We start from the raw sequence: 19333 nt of genomic DNA, 5'->3' as shown, positions 1-19333 counted from the left end.
GTCCTTCGGGACCCTTGATTCGAGAAGATTCCAGGAGTTCGTTGATGGATTAGGACGCAGTTTTATGGCCGCGACTCGCCAATAAACCATACCGCGCTAATCCATTCGCTCATTTCCACTTCCTCTGCTCGGATTCCATCGATCCTACGCGAATCCGCAGATGAACTGCGCCCGATACAAAAAAGGGAAAACTAATTGCCCCGCCTGATGAGTGGAAGTTCCAAGAAGGAGTCACCTATGTCGACCTACCTGGATGGGCCAGCGTCTTTATGATCCGGCCCGGCTCTCCTTCTCTATCGCGCCTCACTTTTTCTGCCATTAGACATTTTAATTGTTAATTTTTGCAAAACGTAGCATGGTCAGTGGAGGGGCAAAAATTTAAATAATGGCCAAGCTGCAGGCATCGGGCAGAATCCAGGAATCCAATGGCTACCTGCATTTATTATCTCCAGCCGGCTCCACCCCGCCCGATGATCTACTCGGTGCCCGAGTGCCATCAACGTGAAAACAAGTGGCAACAATTTTCTATAAATTGCATTTGTGCAAAATTAAGTTCAATCTTTACCGAGTCGCGAACCAGTAGCTGTATCTTCTCGGCCAGCATCCGCTCAAGTCGCCCGAGCCCGTGCCCGTGCCCGATCCCAAGCCCAACCCCAAGCTCAAGCCCGTTCCCCCTGCTCCATCTGCTCCTCTCACTGCTGGAGTAGCCAAACTCCATTAACTTTGCAATTGGCCACCATAACTCGTCCGTCGCTCCACCTTCCCGACCCGACCGACCGACCGCCTCCCGTTTGCCCGATGCCTTCGCCGTCACCTTGCCGCCCATTTGGTCGCCGCATCCACAAGCACCTCTGCCTCCGCACAGAGCACATCCATCCACATCCACATCCCACAGAGCAGCAGGCGAGGTCCATTCCATTCCAGTCCAGTCCCGGCCCCATCGCTTGTTAGTTTTTGCGCCAGATCGTTTATAATAATTCGTATGCGAGTCATGTCATGCCCCTAAAGTGTATCTGCAACCGCGCAGTCGCAGCAGCACCAGCAGCAGGAGCAACCGCAGCAGCAGCAGAAGCGCAGCAGTCCAGTTGCCGCTGGCTGCGCCTGCGCAGTCGTCGCGGTCGCCGCGCATATCTGTATCTAGTTGGTGGCTCCAAATGGAGATGACCGCGTGACACGATCACATAGGTGATAAAAAACTAATTATTTAAGGAAAATTTCGATATAAATTTTTATTTTAAAAGAAATATGTTTTTAAGTTTATTCCAAATGGGAAAGGAAATTATATTAAAGGATTACTTCTTAAGAATTAAGATTACTTAGTACCCTTGAAATATGTACATAAACCACATTTTTTAATCACAATATATATTGACCATTTGAAATCAATATCCGCAATCATCCAGTCACGATTCGCGCTCATCTCTGGTCAATGGAGTGGCAAAGTCTTGGGATCTGCTGCTCTCGCTTCTCCCGATCTGGTCAACTATGCAACCGGTGACTCGAACTTGACTTCACCTGGCTTGATCTCGCGCCCGTTTCTTTCTCGCATAGCTTTGGGTCGCCACCGGTTGGCTCCTGCTCCATCTAGCCGATCGCCAGCCCACCGATCTCCTCCAGCCCTCCTGTTGTCATTCCACTTTATCCGCGGCGCTTTGTGCTGGTTTTGTTCTATTGGTAAAAGGAAGTTAGAAAAATGCTCTGGATTCGTGGGGCCACTGGTTGGGGGCCAGTCAAAGCGGTGGCCTTAAGTGAATTGTGCTGGATACCAGCTGGGCCTGGCTGGGGATCTCGGGAAGGGAATCCGAACATGGATTTGTTCTGGCCTCATGTCATGGAACTCTGCAGCCGGCGATATGGATTTCAGTTAGCAACAGTGAAAGTTCGTAAATTGAATAGGTTTATCATTGCGAGAGTACTTTAACTACAACTTTTTCTATATATAATTTTTAAATTGCATATATATAAAGGTTATTTATGTATATATTTTTAAAGCAACAGGCAATGTATCTATTCAATTTTCAAACACATCCCTTTTTCAATGAAAAACCAAATATATTCGACAATCATAAAGCATTTTTGACACTGATTTAATTTCAATCCTTTTACGAGATCTCAATCTAGGAAATGGTGACTCCAAACTCAAAATGCCTCAAAAGGGCAGAGACCACAAATAGCAACTAAATAAATATGAAATTCCAAACAACTTGGTTATACACTGCTCATATATATCAATTATGATATTTATTCCCAGTGAAATAGCAATTTGGATATAGCAATATATAATAGCAAATTCAAACTTTAAATGCATCCTAGCCATAAACCAGCAATTTGATTTAATTGCAATGTTTTCAGTATCATAAGTGTATGGTGTTATTTTCCAAATAATTTGTAGTAGCCCATTAACGTAATAAACAATTTTTCAACGTGTGATCCAATTGTGTGGCGAACTCCCAACGTAACCGGTAGCCAGTGTCGTGGCCAAAGCCACTTGGCAACTTGGCCGTGGCCTAAACAATCGCCATTGCCGGCATCGTCGTCACCATGTCGTCGTCTTGGACTTGGACAAGGTTGCTATGTTGCTCTTATTTCAGAACATGACCAGCGTCCAATGGGAGGCCACGGAGGAATGCCTTAATTCAGGAATTTAATGAAAAATGCTCTATGAAGCGGTGCAGCAAATTAAAAAACAGCAAAAAAAGTACGAAGAAACTGATGTAGCTGCAGCCAGGAAAAGTTGGGCGCACAGAAGCCATCGAGGTGGAGTGGAAAGAACGAGACCAAAAAGGTTAAAATTAAAATCTGCGCTCACTTGTTCTTCTTAGTTAAGCACTTTTTTCATTCAGAATACCCTGTATCGATGGGTTGATTGGGCAAGTTTAGGATTTGGAAAAAGAAAAAAGTAGATAGCAGCGAATTTTAGCAATTCATCAGTAGCACAACCCCGCTAATATGCCACCCATTTCGTTGCTGGTTATAGGGTATCTTCAACTCGATCAATCTTTTCCTGCCCGGAGGCTCCTGTTTCCTTTATTTTTTTAGCTTCTTGGATTTCAATCCGAGCGCAATTCGCTGGCGAATCGGTGGCTATGAGAGCCGGTGTGAGATCGGTGGCAGGTGATGCCGATGCCGTTCAACTTTGAGGTTGAGTGGCTCTTGATGCGACCGAGTCCGACCAAAGTTGACCAGTTCCCCGGGCAAATATATATACCTATATATACCTATATATATGTGTGTGCCTGCGAAGTGGTCGCTGCTCCGCGTTGAGCGTTGTAAATTACATTTTCCAAATGCTTTTGCCATGTCGAACCAAAAAGCCATGTACATATGCGGCATAAAGGAGCGGCCTGGTCTGGCCTGTCCAGCCGGAGCTACCATGGCCATGGCCTGGGCTGTGCTTCCGTTTTGATTTGGAACACTTGTTGCGTTCGGTCGCTCGGCCAGCCGCTCTCCGCCTCCGGCCATAGAGATTTGTCCTCTGGCCAGAACGACAACCAGAAACATTCATTCCTTGGGGGATATGGCCACTCGCAGATACACACGCCAACCCAATGTTCCTACATGGATTCCTACATGGCATTTGGGATGCACCTCCTCGATACTGGGACTCTTATTTTTACTTTTTTTCGACCCCTCTGCCCGTTGCGTATTTAAGCGCTTTGTTGCTGCCGTTGATTATGTTGTTGTAGTTTGTTCGGATTGTTGATGATACGAGTGTTGATTGTTGTTAGCGAAATGGGTTCGTCCCTCGGAGCTGTTGGCTTCGATTAGCTGAATGGCAGATCCTCTAGAGATCGCTGGGAAACTAGTTGAACATAAGTAACATAAAAGCTTCAGTGGGGTTTTCCCAGGTCCATAAATTCAACTATTATAAATGTGGGTTATCTTGAATTTTATTTATCAAACTATCAATTATATTTTTCATTCTTTATATGAACAAATTGTCAGTTGTAAAATTAAATTAAATTTAATTTTTTTACATATTTAGTGCTTAGAGATTATTTCTAATACAATGACTCTGGTTCCAGGATCTCGTAGGTTGAAAGCGGAAGGACGTCATTGCCAAAGTAGTTGGCTCCACCTGGTGCAATCTCTGGCACTGGATCGTTGTAGAGACGTTCGAGGAAAGGACTTCTGGACATCATCATCCTAGAGCTGATGAGCGGGCGCCTCTTCACGAAGTAATCCCTCCTGTGTGGCCTCCTCATGGGCGATATCTGGTCCATGATTTCGTTGCTCATTCTCCTCTCCGCCGGCAGCGATGTGACCTCATTGAATATTGAAGATCTCGACCGGGGTCGTGCCCATGCGATGAGGAACAAACAAGCAATGACCAGAATAAGAAGGGCCAGTTTAGAGCTCGACATCTTGACTGCTAGGCAGTTTGGTGTTGAATGTACTAATGGCGTTCGGGGCGAAGGGAATTTATAGTGGCCAGGATGCGACACAGGTAGTCCTTAAAGGCGTATCCTTTAAGTAATTTATAATTATGCCGTGCCATGTGTTTGTCGTACCTGGTTTCACCTACTTTTATTGTCAACAAATGTCTACAAATCTGAGTGTGGGATTTTACATCTTTAAATAATAATTATACTTAAATTTATATTTAAATAGATAACATGTATAAAAATAAGTTAAACATGTTTGTTGTTTACAAATTGTACCAACTAGTGAACAAGTTCTAAAATGTTAACTCGTTTTCATTGGAATGAATGTATCATTGGCCGCAAAGGTTGCGGGCTATTTAGATAAACGCTTCCAAGGAGTAAGTACATTGAAATCCATCAAAAGCCTCAATTTCCTTGGCCATTCCACTTGGGGCCATCACTTAACCCATCCACATCATCAATCTCCGACATTTGGCTAACTATCCGCCAGGCGATCCAACTGGGACGGAGTCACTTAGAGTCGGCGTCTCAACTCCAATCCAATCCACTCCAATCCACTCTACTCCACTCAAGGCATCAAGATCGGCTGGGATTGGATGCGATGCCATTTCATGTTAATCAAACAACGAAATCCATCAACAGGTGACACACACCGCCAAGTGGGCGGCTGGCGGTGGGCTGGCGGTCGCAACAAGGGGGTGGTGGGCAGCAGCGACATCCAGCAGACATGTCAGTGCGATAATGGTGCTACTTCTCTGCCAGCGGAGTGGAGTATGAGTGTGTGTGTCTGTGTATCTAAAACAACTTCATTCACAAAAATCGGACCAACAAAAAAACGGCAGAAGCAAAGTAGCAGAGCATCTGCAAAAAGGAAGCTGGGCCATTAAAAATATCTTGTGGATGCCACGGCCAGGCAGATAGCAGCCGCCACAAGATGCATTCAAAAAGGCAGAGGCCACTTGGTAGCATCCTCATCATCATCATCATCATCGTCATCATCATCACCGATGGTTTTAGCCGCGGCTTTGGAACCGGGAGCTGTGCAACCTCGGAAGCAACAGCTGCGGGGGCGGGACAGGGTCGCTGGCACCGACAGTCAAGGGGGCAGCCAAGGAATAGCCAAGAAACATACGCCTAATGCCACAGTCATCGACATCCGCCATTTAGCTAATTAACCCAATAATGCCCAAGGGAATCCCGCTGGTGGGTTGTTAGAAAAAACAAATATCTTTATTAATTAATTTCTCTTTAATATCGTTATTGTATTTTAGGCCATAAAACATATTCGAGCTGGCAAAGATATTTGTTTAATATTTAAAGAGGTTTCCAACGTTTAAAAATATGTTTTAGCTCAAAATTTAGTATTATTTGCTAATGATAGTAATTTTCATAAAATGTACTTTATATTATAAAGTCAGCTAATCATACTTTCGTAGGCCATAATGGGTTAAGCAATCTTCTCCCTCCCCTCAGTCTAGCTCCTTCTCGCTCCCACCTTTCTGGGCTTCTGACGCAGCTTCTTCAGCAACCTCAGCGAATTGAGCTTCTGCTGCTGCGGCTGCGCAGTCGCAACTGTCTACATTTGTCGGCCAGCCTTCTCTTTCCCACCTTCCTGCTGCCACTGCCCATGGCACTGCCTCCACGTCTACTCTTCTTCTACTTCTTCTTCTTCGCCGTGTTCGTCTTGTTCTTCTTCAGTCGATTGGATGTCCAGCTTTCAATTTGCAACATAAAGCATCTTCATCGTGGGCCGCATGAATGGGCAAGTGACTGCGAAAGGGGGGCAGGGAGAACTGGGTGTGGGCTGGGAGCTGGTTCTGCACCTCGAGCCGAGTCTACCCCTTCTGCCGATCATCTGGCCATAGGGCAATCCAGCAATCCGACAATCCAGCAATCCAGCAAAGCGGCATTGACGGTAGGCACTCAGGCGTGCCCCGGCGGTAGTCGCTGACCTTTATTGATTGCTGTTTGACCTCGCCAGCCATTGTGGCTGTTGCTGTTTTCGCTGTTACTGTTGCATCTCCTAACCATTTGTACTTGGCCGATCGCTGCCATAGATTGCACTTGGCTTGCAAGGGGGAAAGGGGGGAGGAGGAGGAGGAGGAGGAGCGGCAGCTGTGGGCGGATGGGGAGCGGTACACGCCCACTAGCATCGGCGCGTTGTCGTTTTGCTTTCTGGCTTTTTGTGGAGCCTTCATTGTAGCTTTTCTCTTCGATGCACTCGGAAAAGTAATTACCTTGTTTAGAAAATCAGAGTATTTCATTGGAATGCTACTGGTAAGTAAATAAATATGTATGATCCTTTAAAACAAGTTATTATATTATATATATTAACATTTTTTAGGTTTAATAGGTACTTTTGCAGTATATCCTTTTTCTCTCTCTGCTGCCACTGTTAGTCTTGTTATTGTTGCTCCATTACCTCGTTCATGGCAGTTAATTTATATTCGATGCATCTCCCGGTCCTTTTCTTGGGGCCTCGATTTTTAGTGTTCTCTACTTAACTCTTTTTTTTTTCTCATTTGAACTTCCTTTTTGATGGCGTAGTTGCCGAAGGTCGACGTCAGTCGTCTTCGTCGGTCGTCATTGACGCCTTTCCTTGTACTTAGCCTACCATTTGCCAGGCTAAAACAAAAGACAAAGGCAAGGCAACAAATAAACAAGAAAGCTTGTGAAATGGCAAATTAGACTACCAGATACCTTTCTTTTAGTATGCAAAGTCAAAGGCTCGAAAGTTAGCAGATATAATATGTATTTTATAACGTCCTTGATTGAGATTGAAATTGTGTTTCAAGAGTTTTCAAAGTGTAAATTTGGTTAAATATATTAGTTTAAATATACCGTTCTATATATGCTGAAGGGCTCTAAATTAAATTGCTTTACCAATGATATACCCCGCAATTACCGGGTACTAAAACGCAGCACACTTTGGAAGCCTCGCTTTGTTTGGCTTCTATCGTGTAGTTTGTTTTGTTTGACAGTTTCTATCTGGAGGGGCTATCAAGTCGGAGCTGGCGAGTTGGAGCTGAAGTTGGAGCTGGAGCTGGAGCTGAAGCTGAAGCTGCAGTTGGAGACTGCAGCCGTGGTCGCTGTCGTTTTGTTTGCTTAATTGTTTGGTTTCCCCCATTTGAATGGAGGTGGAGCCCCTTGGCAGGGAAAATCGTTCGCCTTTCTCGAGGTGGGGGCGATATTTTCCAGGGAAATAAATTAGCTGATTGAGGATAACCGTAGTTAGTCGACCGGGAATGGTGGAATCGAATGGCGAATGCAAATGCGAGCGGGTGACGTACAAGTGAATTATCACCTCATACATTGTGCCTCTTCTGAACGATATCTCCATCTTGTCGCCCTAATGGGGGATGCGGATCTGTGATGATCCCATCGGGAACACGATTCGCTCTTGTTTTAATCACGTACCATATCATTATTTCAAGCATTTTGGTCGTCTTCCGCTGGAATTAATCTAGTAAAATCTATAATTACACTGGGTTACACGGCTAAGTTTTAAGGACACGAAGAAATCGAACACTACTCGACTAAAATAGTTTAAGATTTGTGCATAATTTTTTTTTAGTATAAGATAAATTCAAAAATGCGATCCCAAAAGTATAAAAGTAATACCATTATGAGTCATTTTTTTTCAATAACTACTCAAAAAGCCAAAAAGCCTGTGTTGGCCAGTGTAATTATTGACCGGTCTTGCTTTAATATCAGCAGCAAATCAGATCACTTCATAATGATAATAATCACTCAGCAGAAAATAAATAAAATAACCTGCTGCACGCTGAAGAGAAATCCAAAGAGCGCCGCTCTTCGACTCTCTTCCGCTCTCTTAAAGCAGAAATTCATTCATACAACCAGTTGTTGTTGCTGTAATCGCCACTTGTCGCTCCGCTGTGGAAAAAATAGGCCCCAAAGTCGATTTCGATCGCTTGCTGCTGCACAGTTATTTTTCCGAAGCTCTCGAGTGCGGTTCGATGCGGAAGCTTTCTCGCGCATGCAGTCCATTCGAAGAATAATAATAATAATAGAAAACGTAATGCAAACAATTTAATCAAAACGCGGCGATCGATGAATATTGTTATTGCGACTGCAGGAGAGAAATTGTTTGTTTAATTGCAAGCGAGCCGCAAAAAACGGTCGACAAGTGCCAAGCCAAAAGCAACAACAACAAGTGAATTATTGTACTTAATTTTAACGTACAAATGCCAGTGTGTGTGTGTGCGTAGATTCCGGCAGCAAAGTGTCAGTGTGTGCGTGAGCGCGGCTTTATCAATTGCTCCACATAAAAGTTTTCATTGAAGTGTTTGACAGCAAAGAATTCCAATTCCCAGTTAGCAAGAAGAAGAAGCAGAAGCAGGGGAAAAAGAAGCAGAGAGGAGGCAGCTTAAAACGGTAATTAATACAAACACACACTCCTGATTCGGCTATAAACAAATGATTCAGCAAATGTCCGCAGCAGCAACTGTAAATGCTGCGCAGCGAGACATTTGATTGAGCCGCAACTCTAATACAGGCGCAATTACAATTACAACCACATACAGTCGTCCGTCGACGGGTGACAAAAAGCTGCGGCGACGCATGCTTGCAATTAGTGGGTAACTGTTTCGGTCCACCTTCTTCTTCACTGCTCCGCTCCCGCTCCCGTACTCATCATTCTCCTTTCTCCCTTTGTGCGTTTGATTTGTTACTCCCCCGCGTGGACACAGTGAAGCTTCGACATAGTGGTCAAGTTCTGAAATTTGGTGTCCTCCTAATTTGAATTAAGATGAATAAGAATTTAATTTCAAGTCATTCAAAAAATGTATATAGAGACAATAATTTTGTAAGAACAAATCGAAGAACTGTAAAAAACGCAATTGCCATTGCAAACTTTTATATAAATCATAAGCTATTCTAAACAACTTAATAAGGAATGTAAAGCTTGTGTGTCAGGCCAGCTCGTACTTTTGTTTAGTTGACTTTAACGGTCATGCCGTGGACATTTTCCAAAGTATTATTTGCCATTTTGTCGCGTTCATTAATTGGCCTGTCTGTGAATCGGCTACCTGTTCCCTCTTGCAGACTTCGTTGTTGTCCGATTGTGGCTCTCTGCGGAACGGTAAGTGCAAATTTAACGCTCTCTTTGCTGGTCTGTTTGTACTCATCTGTCTGTCTGTCTGCACGCGGAACAAATAGATGATCCATTTGTTTAGCTTCTGCAAGGAATCGAACTGAACGGTCACACAGAATGAAAGAGAAAAATTAAACTATAAAACTAAAAATAACGTAAAAGTATTGCAATCGAATTCCAAAATAAATAATAAAATTAAACCCCTTATCAATGCTGTATTTTATCAGTGCTAATTGTTCACATATCAAGGGTTATAAAATGCAAATATCAATTTAAACGTCGAATCTAAAAGTGTAGATGCTTTATTTTCGGTGTAGTCGTCTCGAACACTTGTTGCTTGTTCATTGTTTTTACAGTTTTTAAGTGGCGCTCATATCCGGCATTTGTGGTTGTTGCTGTTTTTTATTTTTTCATTTTTGCGTTTGCTTTTGGGCCTGATAAGCGCACTCACCTTCGTCGCCCCCTCGCCCACTCCAAATGCCACCCACTTCACTCTCTGGTCACCTTATGTTGTTGTACATACCTCCGATGGCCGTTATTGTTACAGTTGTCGTCGTAAGTGCAGGTGTGTGTTTAAGTGTGCACACCACCTGCATTTCATTTGCATTTCGCATTTTTGATTACATTATTTTTTTAGGCGCTTCCACTTTTTCTTTTTTCCCGATTCGCATTTCGATTTTACCTCTTCGATTTTTGAGTGGTTCCAAACCTTTGTGATTCAGTTAAAGTTTATTGCTGGTAATGACCATCTGTTCTTGGCCTATGGATCATTGATTTCTTTGTTAGTCTACCTCATTGTGGCATGTTTTCTTTAGAGACCTTTTTAGTCAAGTTCTCAATTAGTTTAGAGGTGGCTCATTCAATTAAATCAGTAAGACTATAAGTTTTTAATTGAGAGGTTTTTAAGTACGCATGCTTTTGGTTTAATTACTTTTAGAATCGATTTTTTATGCTCATCCGAATAGTGCTGAACTCAAAACATTTATTATTAACATTAATTATTATTAGTTAATTAAAGAAATTTGAGAGTTCAATCTGATAAAATGCAAGACATCTCTTCTTAATTATAACCGATAAATATGACATTTGTCTCAAATAAATCAAAATACTTTTCCATCTCTGATGTGTGTCAATTTTTGAAGGTTCTCCTTGGGTTCGCTTAGTCTCACAACCCCCATAGGAGGCATAAGGCCAGGCCATCTGTTGATTAACCGATCTCGCAGCGATTGCAATGCATTTTGCCCGGTGGATGCAGTTGATGTCTCAAAGTTCAGAATGTGAAAAAACACATTTCGGTGCGCGTTTAATTAAAGTTCAGCACCTCACTCAACCCACTCGACTAAAATCACGACATTTGCGATCATTAACACAGCCGCAAAGATATATATATGTTCATATATATATATATATATTTGTATAGTCAGGCACACATGCGATCGAGTGTGGGCGCCCAGATCGGCACTCGATCATCTGTGGAAGCTGGGACAGACAAAGTGGATGCTTTATGGAGAAATATGATTTCATGCGGCGGCTCGAATCAAACAAATAGCGAATCCAAGCAGAAATAACAGCCATATTGTGCGGTGCTGCGGTCAGTGATTAACCTTAGGTTCAAGCAGCGATCTTTGATCTGTCAAAAGATCAAATTATGAAAACCTACTACAAGTCCCCCCGGAGCAGAAAAAAAATCCGAAAAAGGTACAAAAAATCGGGGACCATAACAAAACACTGCCAATCAGTTCAATTATGGTCTTATGATCTTCGCAGCGCAAATTCGCTGACGGAATATAATGGCGAGTACATAAAGTTAACTTCAAGTTACCCCTGCTCGTCGAGGATTGCTGAGATCGCGGCGGTCGAGGATTGCTGTGACAAAAATGTCACAGTCAGCAAAAAAAGAAAAAAATTAAAAAAAAAAAGCCGCAGCCGAGCGGTTTACTCAACTCCCAAACTCATCTCACAACGAAAGCAGGGGGAACCGATCTTTAGCAAAGAAAAATAAAAGTTAAAAACGCCCTCAATGCCCTCAAAGTGATCGTCACTTGCTCTTCATTATTTTTATTATTATTATTATTATTTTTCCTGCTTATTTCGGGGAGAACGGGTTATTACGAGGCGATGATGAAGTTGCTGTGCGGCAGAGGTTCGTTTGTCTTCGTCAAATATTTACTTTGGAGTCCGCTAATGACATGAAACGGCGAAATTGTGATGTGAGCCGCAGGAAACTGTTGAATTTGTTATTATTAGCATTTATTTTTGTATATATTTTATGATGCCAGCTTGGGGATTTTCTTTTCGTTTCATATATTTTTTTTATTTATTTTTCTTTTTTTGCTGGTCCTCTATCAAGTGACAAGAGAAGTTTGTGAGGCAAGCAATTATGTGCCTGATTATATGATGATACCTGAGCCAGTTCTCACCCTCGGCGTGTTTTTTGCGATACACTTTTCAATGAGCTGGCAAATTCCATTCACAAATCGTCGTCTAAACGGAAGTTGAGACTTCCCAAAAGGTCAGAAAGATTTTCGAGAATTTCCACAAATTCTGACTTAAAGTCGCGATCTTCATGTTTTATTCCATAGAAAACTGAGCTCTTTCCTAGGCGAACATCATATTCCATCAGGGCTGTGCGTGCTTTTGCCTCAATCTAGTCTACTCCAATTTTGTCTGACGTCGTATGGTTGTTATCATTTTTTTTATAGAGCTAAACTTTTTGGTTACAGTCGCATAAATTATCATTCGGATTGACCAATCGCCGAGCCAAACCTAAACCGTTTAATGTTCATTTACTTTTTCCTTAATTTTATTACAAATCTGTTGTTGCGGTTTCTTCGCTTCTTTTATGTTTTATAGCAGAAACGTGTTAATCTCTGCATATGTTTCTATAATTTTCGATTTTGTTTTGATTTTTAATATAAATATTTATACCTAGGCTCTTTTATCTCTTAATGGCTTACAGGTTTTGCTTTGTTTAGGTTGAGGATTGGATTTCGTTAATCTGAGCGTGTTTGCTTTGGTAGGTCAAGAGTTTAAAGATGGCTCACGATAAGTGGGTGAGGTGTGATCTTGTTTAACTACTTAAATATACAGTTTGCTGTGATGGGGGTCAATGGGGCTTTAGAATGTAAAAATTCTTGGTGATGTGGTCGTACTGCTAAACTTAATTACTTAAAAAGCAAAGAGACTTATGAAATGTCATCCTCTTTTGGTAGAAAACTGATATAAATAAGATAAGTTCAATAAAAAGTATCTTCAAGTAACCACGTATCCCATTTGCTGTGACAAACAGTATGTCAGTGCAAGTATGAAAGGATATTTTTGGAGCCCTCACTTCTTCACTTTGCGATCTTGCAGCACGCAACCAACATGTCAGTCATGAGGATAAACACTTTGGTTGTCCGCTTCCGCCTCGTTTATATTTGACCTCCATTCACTCGGCCTTTTGCAGGTGTCACTTTTCGTGTACAGTTGCCACACGACCGACCAACCGACCGACCTGACCCCTTTGAGTTGCCCCACAACGATCTTTGCCTCGTCTCGGCCAGCACTTTTCGCCTTAAAAGTTTTCGTTCGTCGCTGGATTTTGTAGCTGCCATGTTTTTGCCTCACATCGCCGACGACAGGCTTCGCCTAAACTGGTGCAAAAAATGAAGAAAACATGCAAAAATAAAATAAAAAATATCAAGCTGAAGTGAACCCAACACGCTGATGCTGCCCACACGCCTCGACATCGAGTTGACTTGGCCTGACTTGGTCTCAGATCCCAGGTCTCAGTCTCAGGTCCCTCTACCCAAGACCCAAAGCCCAAAGACCAAACCCAAAGCCAACGACTCTGCAGTCAGTCTGTCGTCTGACAGAGTTGAGTTGTAGTTTTGGTTCACAAAAAATGAAAATGACTAAAAGATAAATACTTTTTGTATGCCACAACAGTGCGGGCCATGGCCATTTGTCCAGGACATAAACTACAATTAATACTCAATAGTTGGAATACACTGACGTAACAGGAACTAAAGAAAAGTGTTAAAAATAATGAATAGCTTCAGAATAATTTTATAATTAGATGTGCATTGCATCGGGAACCGTAAGATTTTCACTTAATTCTACATCCGGGATCGGTGAATCTTCCAGTTGCATTAAGTTGCCGGTACGCACTGTATATCCTAGCAATTGACAGACTTAGCCAAGATACCGAACAGCGTGTGCCGCGCATCTAGAGTATATAGTCTACATGTATCTATATCCACGTATGCGCGCCAGATACCCCCACTCGCACTCACACCCTGGCACGCTGACTATATTCAGATCGGTTCAAACTCTCGAATGAAGTGAACTCGAGGCGCGCAATATGTCGCTGTCATTTTGGGGACATGTTCACATGTGTGTGTGTCGCCGATCGCTCGCGTATCTGTGTGTGCGCGCCTGCACGTGTGTGTATCTGTGTGAGGGCAAACGGGCGTTCGTTTTTGAGGTCTGTGGGCATCGGTCGATGTCGGTGTCGATCGGTCGGTCGTTCGGTCGGTCGCTTGGCATTAGCATTTTCAGTGTTGCTTTATTTTTAGATGCGCGCAAAAAAGCCAACAACAAAAACGCAACAGAAATTGCAAGTGTCTGCGTTTGGAAGTGTGTGCCGCCCGTGTGTTGTTTGTGTCTTCTATATGGCTCGGAGGTGACTGACTGACGAACTGATGGACTGAATGGCTGGCTGACTGACGGACTGCCAAACTGATGACATTTTTGACCAGCAGTGACACAAAGTAACTTGCAAGTAACTTGAGGTTCTGAAAAACAGCGTCTTAGAGTATGTGATCCCGGAAACTTCAATTTTTTCCGTTCAACTAGAAAAGACTTTCGAGGACTTTCATTACTGAAAATCAAGACATCAAATAAGCTAATTCAGCTCGAACAAAAGAACAGCTAATTTCGTAAAATGAAAGAGTTTAATTTCCTACAAATCATGTCTAACTAATTGATTTCGATTTCTCCAATCATCGCCTTATTGGTGATCCCGTTTTCATCGCCCCTCCAATAGCTAATAAAATAAACCCAAAAAGACAGATTACTGGCCTGCTATGCTGACAGGTTAAGAACATGTTATGCCCCTCGATATTTGGTCTCTGTCCATATGCAGTGCAGCTTTTACCAATTTTCTGTGGTCACAATATGTGGATGTTGGATGTTCTGGGCGATAGTTGTTGTTGCCTCTTTTTCTGGAGACGCGTGTTGGCAAACGAGTCAATTGGTTTGAACTGTCGAACTGTCTTTTGGTCTTTTCCCTTTATTTGTTGTGCCACAAAAGCGGCATCTGCATCCATCTCTGTCGCCGTGGATTTTACCTCTCTTTCAGGGGCCTGCGATTTGGCAAAGTTTGGTGATCGTCCCACACAAATGCGGCAGAAGAAACGGGCAATACTTCAACACACCTTGACTTGCCCCTCATCAGCCAACCTGGCGGCGGCACTCTGTGGTATCTCTCTCCTCGAGTTGTCAACTGTAGTCGAAGTTGTTATTTTATTTTTTTGCCTGAGATATATGTACCTTCTTCGACCTGTAGCTTTTTTCTTCACATTTTCAAATATTTGATTCATTGACGTACTGCGTGGATGTCGAACGTTATGTGCATGCTTGCCTCGCTTATATATTTGTGGCAAAATTATTCATATCGTTATGAGACGCAGTGCATTTGCTGCTCATAAGAATGTGATTTAGGAACCCGAACAGATTTATTACGCACATTGGATACCAAATAATAACAGCTTTCTACTTTGAAACTTAAATGACAGTGTGTGTTCCAGACAACTGAATATCGATGATTTATTGCTGCTTTACAAGTGCAATAAAAAGTGGTTGACAAGTAGTTGGGCAAATAGTGCAATCTGAAATGTGTCAAAAACAACAGTGGGCTAACACTTGTGTCTGAACTGAAATACATATCAAGTCGGCTTAGGTATCAGCAAACTGTGCAGTTCCCGTGAAAGATCGACCTGCAATAATATTGTACATCTTTATGGATTTTAATAGTTTATAGAAAAATTTGCCAATTTACGCCGAAGTACTTTGCGGTCTGCGCATATCCATCGGATATAGAGATACATATCTTATATTTATTTACCTATTTATCTAACCGAAAGTTTGCTGTCATTTGACTTTTTGCCTGGCCAAAATATACGATGCTTATATCACACACATATAGATATATACGTACATATGAGCGGCAGAAATGTATCTCACAGATACTTGGACGGGCCAGGCTGCCTTTTGTTCTTCTTGGCAGTTCGGAGAATTTTTCTTGCGCTCAAGCGAACTTGCAAAAGATCACAGACCTTCTGACCTCTCGCTCGCTCGCCGAGCGCCCTGCAAAAAATAAATATACGAGCAAAAAATAACAGACCTGAGCTGCGGCTGCCAGAGATACAGATACCGAAGTACCACAATATATGCATGTCCCCTTTGCCCCCATGCCGCCCCAACACCCCCCCTCCCCGGTGCCCACCCCCCGTTGCCGTTGTCGTCGCCGTCGGTCGCAAAGTTCTAAAAATATTTCGCCGCCAACTCAGGTCGCATCGTCGGTCGTCGCCGAGATCCCGTCATGGCCCGGTCGCCTCTGTTCGCCTTTTTGGTCTCGTTTTGGGTTAAGTGTGCGGATCTCGCATCTGTAGCCTGGCTATATATACATAAATGCGATCGCGTCCATGCCTATATATTTATGTACATATACTTCTTAATATACCCTGGCACAGGGTACTGCCATTTCTCCCACAAGCTTGGGAGACGGTACACCCTATAGGTACCTAAAACTTCCCTGATTTCTATAAAGAATTGAACATATATAAAAGTCAAGTTTATGTATTCTACATAATAATATCCATAAATGTCAAAGCTACTTTGAAATAGCGAATAAACCACTTATCCTATACCGAAATCACTTTCTTATAACCCAAAAGAAGGAAATTGAAAAAAGTGCTGTTTTTAAAACAATTTATATACCTAAATACATATACCAAGTTCATATTACCTATTCTAAAATCTAAGGCTTGTATTAGAGAACCTTTCTCCTAGTTCTTTTAATAGGTGTTGAGCGTTTCGAAACTGGAAATACGGTCCGCAATATGCGATCCCTTCGTTTGACGTCTGCGACTCTTAAGGTTGTTCAGGTCGTTCAGTTTGGAGGCGAATCGATTTCGATTTACATTGGAAATTGTCTTTCGATAACGAACGTTTTCGAAGCGATAAAACCAAAGAAAACAGCGATTTTTTCATTAGAATAATGCGTTATGGGCAATTAATATGCATATGTTTCCTATTCGACCGTTTGTTGGTTTTGTTGCGAAGTTCAATCGAACAACAACTGGGCAAATAGGAAAGTGCAACGCAACACCGCCAGACAACAAGAACAACAACAACAACAACAACAACACGACAATGCGAACAACTGCAATATGTCTGCTGCACTCTCGCCCTGTCCCGCTTCCCCCCACTGCATCCACCCACCTCCCCCCCTTTTTTGTTTTTGTGTTGATTGACGAGTGACGAGGCCAAAGTATCAAATGGCCAGCGACGACACAGATATGCCTCCGTATACAAATACAGTTACAAAACACGCCTACACTTTGTTATCCATCAGTAGAAAAAAAAACCCCTCCGCCCACCGGCCGCGGCCCCTTTTTGAGGTCTTCCGAAGTTGTAAAGTCGCTGATGTTGTTCGTTCTATGACTTTACTTTATCGCTGCGTTTCGCTCGCTCATTCCCACTGCCACTTGAACTCTGACCAGCTGACCTTCAGTGAACCCTTTTCGATGTGTGCGTGTGTGTGTGAGAGAGAGACTGGGGCCGATCGGTCAGGGAGCGGGGAATAGCAAAAGAAACCAAAGAGCATAATACACAGTGGAGACCAAACTGAAATCTATATTTTGATTGTAGATCAAGTACTCACTGTACTGATAAGACCCTGTTAAGTTTTACATAAGAATGCAGCTGAGAAGATATTCGATGTATTAGTCCGGATCAGATAAATTAATATTAACTTAGATTATTTGACTTCTTTGATGAATTTCAATGATTAATGACATCCTTTATTTTATATGCTATTATTTATAAGAAACACTGTTATACAAAGCATAAGCACCTGTCGCATGCGCACAGCGCTTACTGTACTGATAAAGCGCCCCATCGCTCTCTTAGCTTGCGCTCTCTTCGTTCCGTTTGTTTTGCTACACAGCTGTTTTTCCGGCTCCCCGACGTTGGGGCTTGGAGTAGGAGTATCTGTTGCTTTGTTGTTGCCCCTATGCTTGTTATACACTTCTTAAAGAGCATTTAAACTTTGACCAACTGTTTGTAATGTAGTAAAGAGTACAACTTTTACATCTTTCGAAAAAAATATTCACTTTCGATTTGAATTATCGAACATATAAATATGGGCAAAGGGTAGATCCGTCTGTTTTTTTATGCTAATAATTTTAATTATTAATTTTTATTTTTTGTAGTTAAATAAATATAACTTTAATCCAAATATTAACTAATAATTTATTTGGCTGTTCGTTGTACTTGTTTATTTTATATATATCAAAATTACTTTTTTCGAGAGTATTGAGTCGTCGGCGTGATGACTTATTCTTTTTTCCCGTTTTGTTTTCTTATTTGTTGGGGGGCGCTCTCATGCTCTCTCGAACTTGCGTTCAGTACGATTTCGTTCGTGCGGCGGGCAACTCGTGCGAATGCGAATATAAATAACAAGAGCCGCGGTATTATCAGTGATCGAAATTTTAGCGATCGGCAAGATCAACGAGCAATGATCGCGAGCGCAAAGCGCGCGTAAATAGAGAAAATATAAATCAAGAGGATTGATAAAAAAAAGCGTATAGAACGCGAATAAGGTGAAATGTGTGAGTGTGGGGGCGTTGTGTAAATGAAAGATTAAAAAAGTTCGGAAAAAGTGCTTACGGCGGAAGCGCACTACATAACCGTAACGGTATCAGTTTTGACAGAAGGAAAAACGGGCCGGAAAATGTCACAAATACAGCGCAACTAATCCCAGCTAAAAATAGTCCGTGGAGAGATAAAAAATCACTGTGACATTTGTTCGTGGCTTTTCGCTTTTTTACAACAAACTCACGTGTCTAACGACACTTTGACAACAGAGATACAAATCTGTTTTGGGAAGCTGGGCACGTGACCGCCAATTAATGAATGAGACAGCACCTGAAAGCCATGAAAGAGATGGGCGGAAAGTGCGAGCGAGATAAGTGATAAGGCCGCGAAGAAAGAAATCCCGAATCTTATGCTAATTGAGCGACAGAAAGTGAAACGCAAAAAATCAAGTTTAAAAGTCAAAAGTCACAAGCTAAATTAAATAAACAATGCTTTAAAAGTTCAAAGCTACAAGCCACACATTTTAATTGTGGAGAAAATTAAAAGCAAAGCTATAAAGTTGAAATTTAGCAAACGTAAATCATTTATAGCCAAATATAGGATACAACAAATAGAGAATATTGGTTACGCCTCGTCAAGAGTTTATAAATTATATGATTCTAATAGTACATAATAAAGCTCAAAAGTAAACACTAAACAAATAAATAAAATTAATCAAACAATTCAATTGCATACAAGTTAACGTAAGAAAAAAAACTTCACCTTTTTCCAAACGAACGACAAGTTGACAACACAATTAGTCAGTCTGTCACTTCACTTAGTTGGTGGGCCACAATCAACGTCGAAACAATCAAAAAGGTAAATTCTAATCTCAATTTGAGTTTGAGAAAAAAAATCCACAATACATTGTCGTATCAAATAATTTAAAGAAATAGAAGCTGAAGCCGAACGAGAAACAAATGCATAATAT

General features: G+C 42.0%; 2 protein-coding genes across 5 annotated transcripts in view; one reads left to right on the top strand and one right to left on the bottom strand.

Annotated features, from left to right (window-relative positions):
- Positions 1-3874: 3874 nt before the first annotated feature.
- LOC6731936 lies at positions 3875-4426 on the bottom strand. The gene has a single exon (XM_002079035.4). The coding sequence runs from the start codon at positions 4362-4364 to the stop codon at positions 4002-4004; it is 363 nt and encodes a 120-aa protein (XP_002079071.1). The 5' UTR covers positions 4365-4426; the 3' UTR covers positions 3875-4001.
- A 3869-nt stretch (positions 4427-8295) lies between these two features.
- The window catches only part of LOC6731931 (pneumococcal serine-rich repeat protein), a 54439-nt gene continuing 43401 nt past the window's right edge, over positions 8296-19333 (top strand). For 2 of the 4 annotated variants that reach the window (XM_039295471.1, XM_039295464.1), the window contains exon 1: positions 8296-8780. The gene's annotated coding sequence lies outside the window, so the exon portion shown is untranslated. Of the gene's footprint in view, positions 8781-18135; positions 19222-19333 lie in introns of those variants that run through there. The other 2 variants (XM_039295480.2, XM_039295466.2) reach the window with 1 other exon arrangement.

Source organism: Drosophila simulans, chromosome 2L (assembly GCF_016746395.2).
Source record: "Drosophila simulans strain w501 chromosome 2L, Prin_Dsim_3.1, whole genome shotgun sequence".
Taxonomy (NCBI): domain Eukaryota; kingdom Metazoa; phylum Arthropoda; class Insecta; order Diptera; family Drosophilidae; genus Drosophila; species Drosophila simulans.
Note: the sequence above shows the minus strand (reverse complement) of the source record. Positions and strands in the feature narration are given on the sequence as shown.

Bases quoted from the DNA above. Each gene is read 5' to 3' on its own strand.
- LOC6731936 (XM_002079035.4), bottom strand. From the start codon at position 4,364: ATGTCGAGCTCTAAACTGGCCCTTCTTATTCTGGTCATTGCTTGTTTG.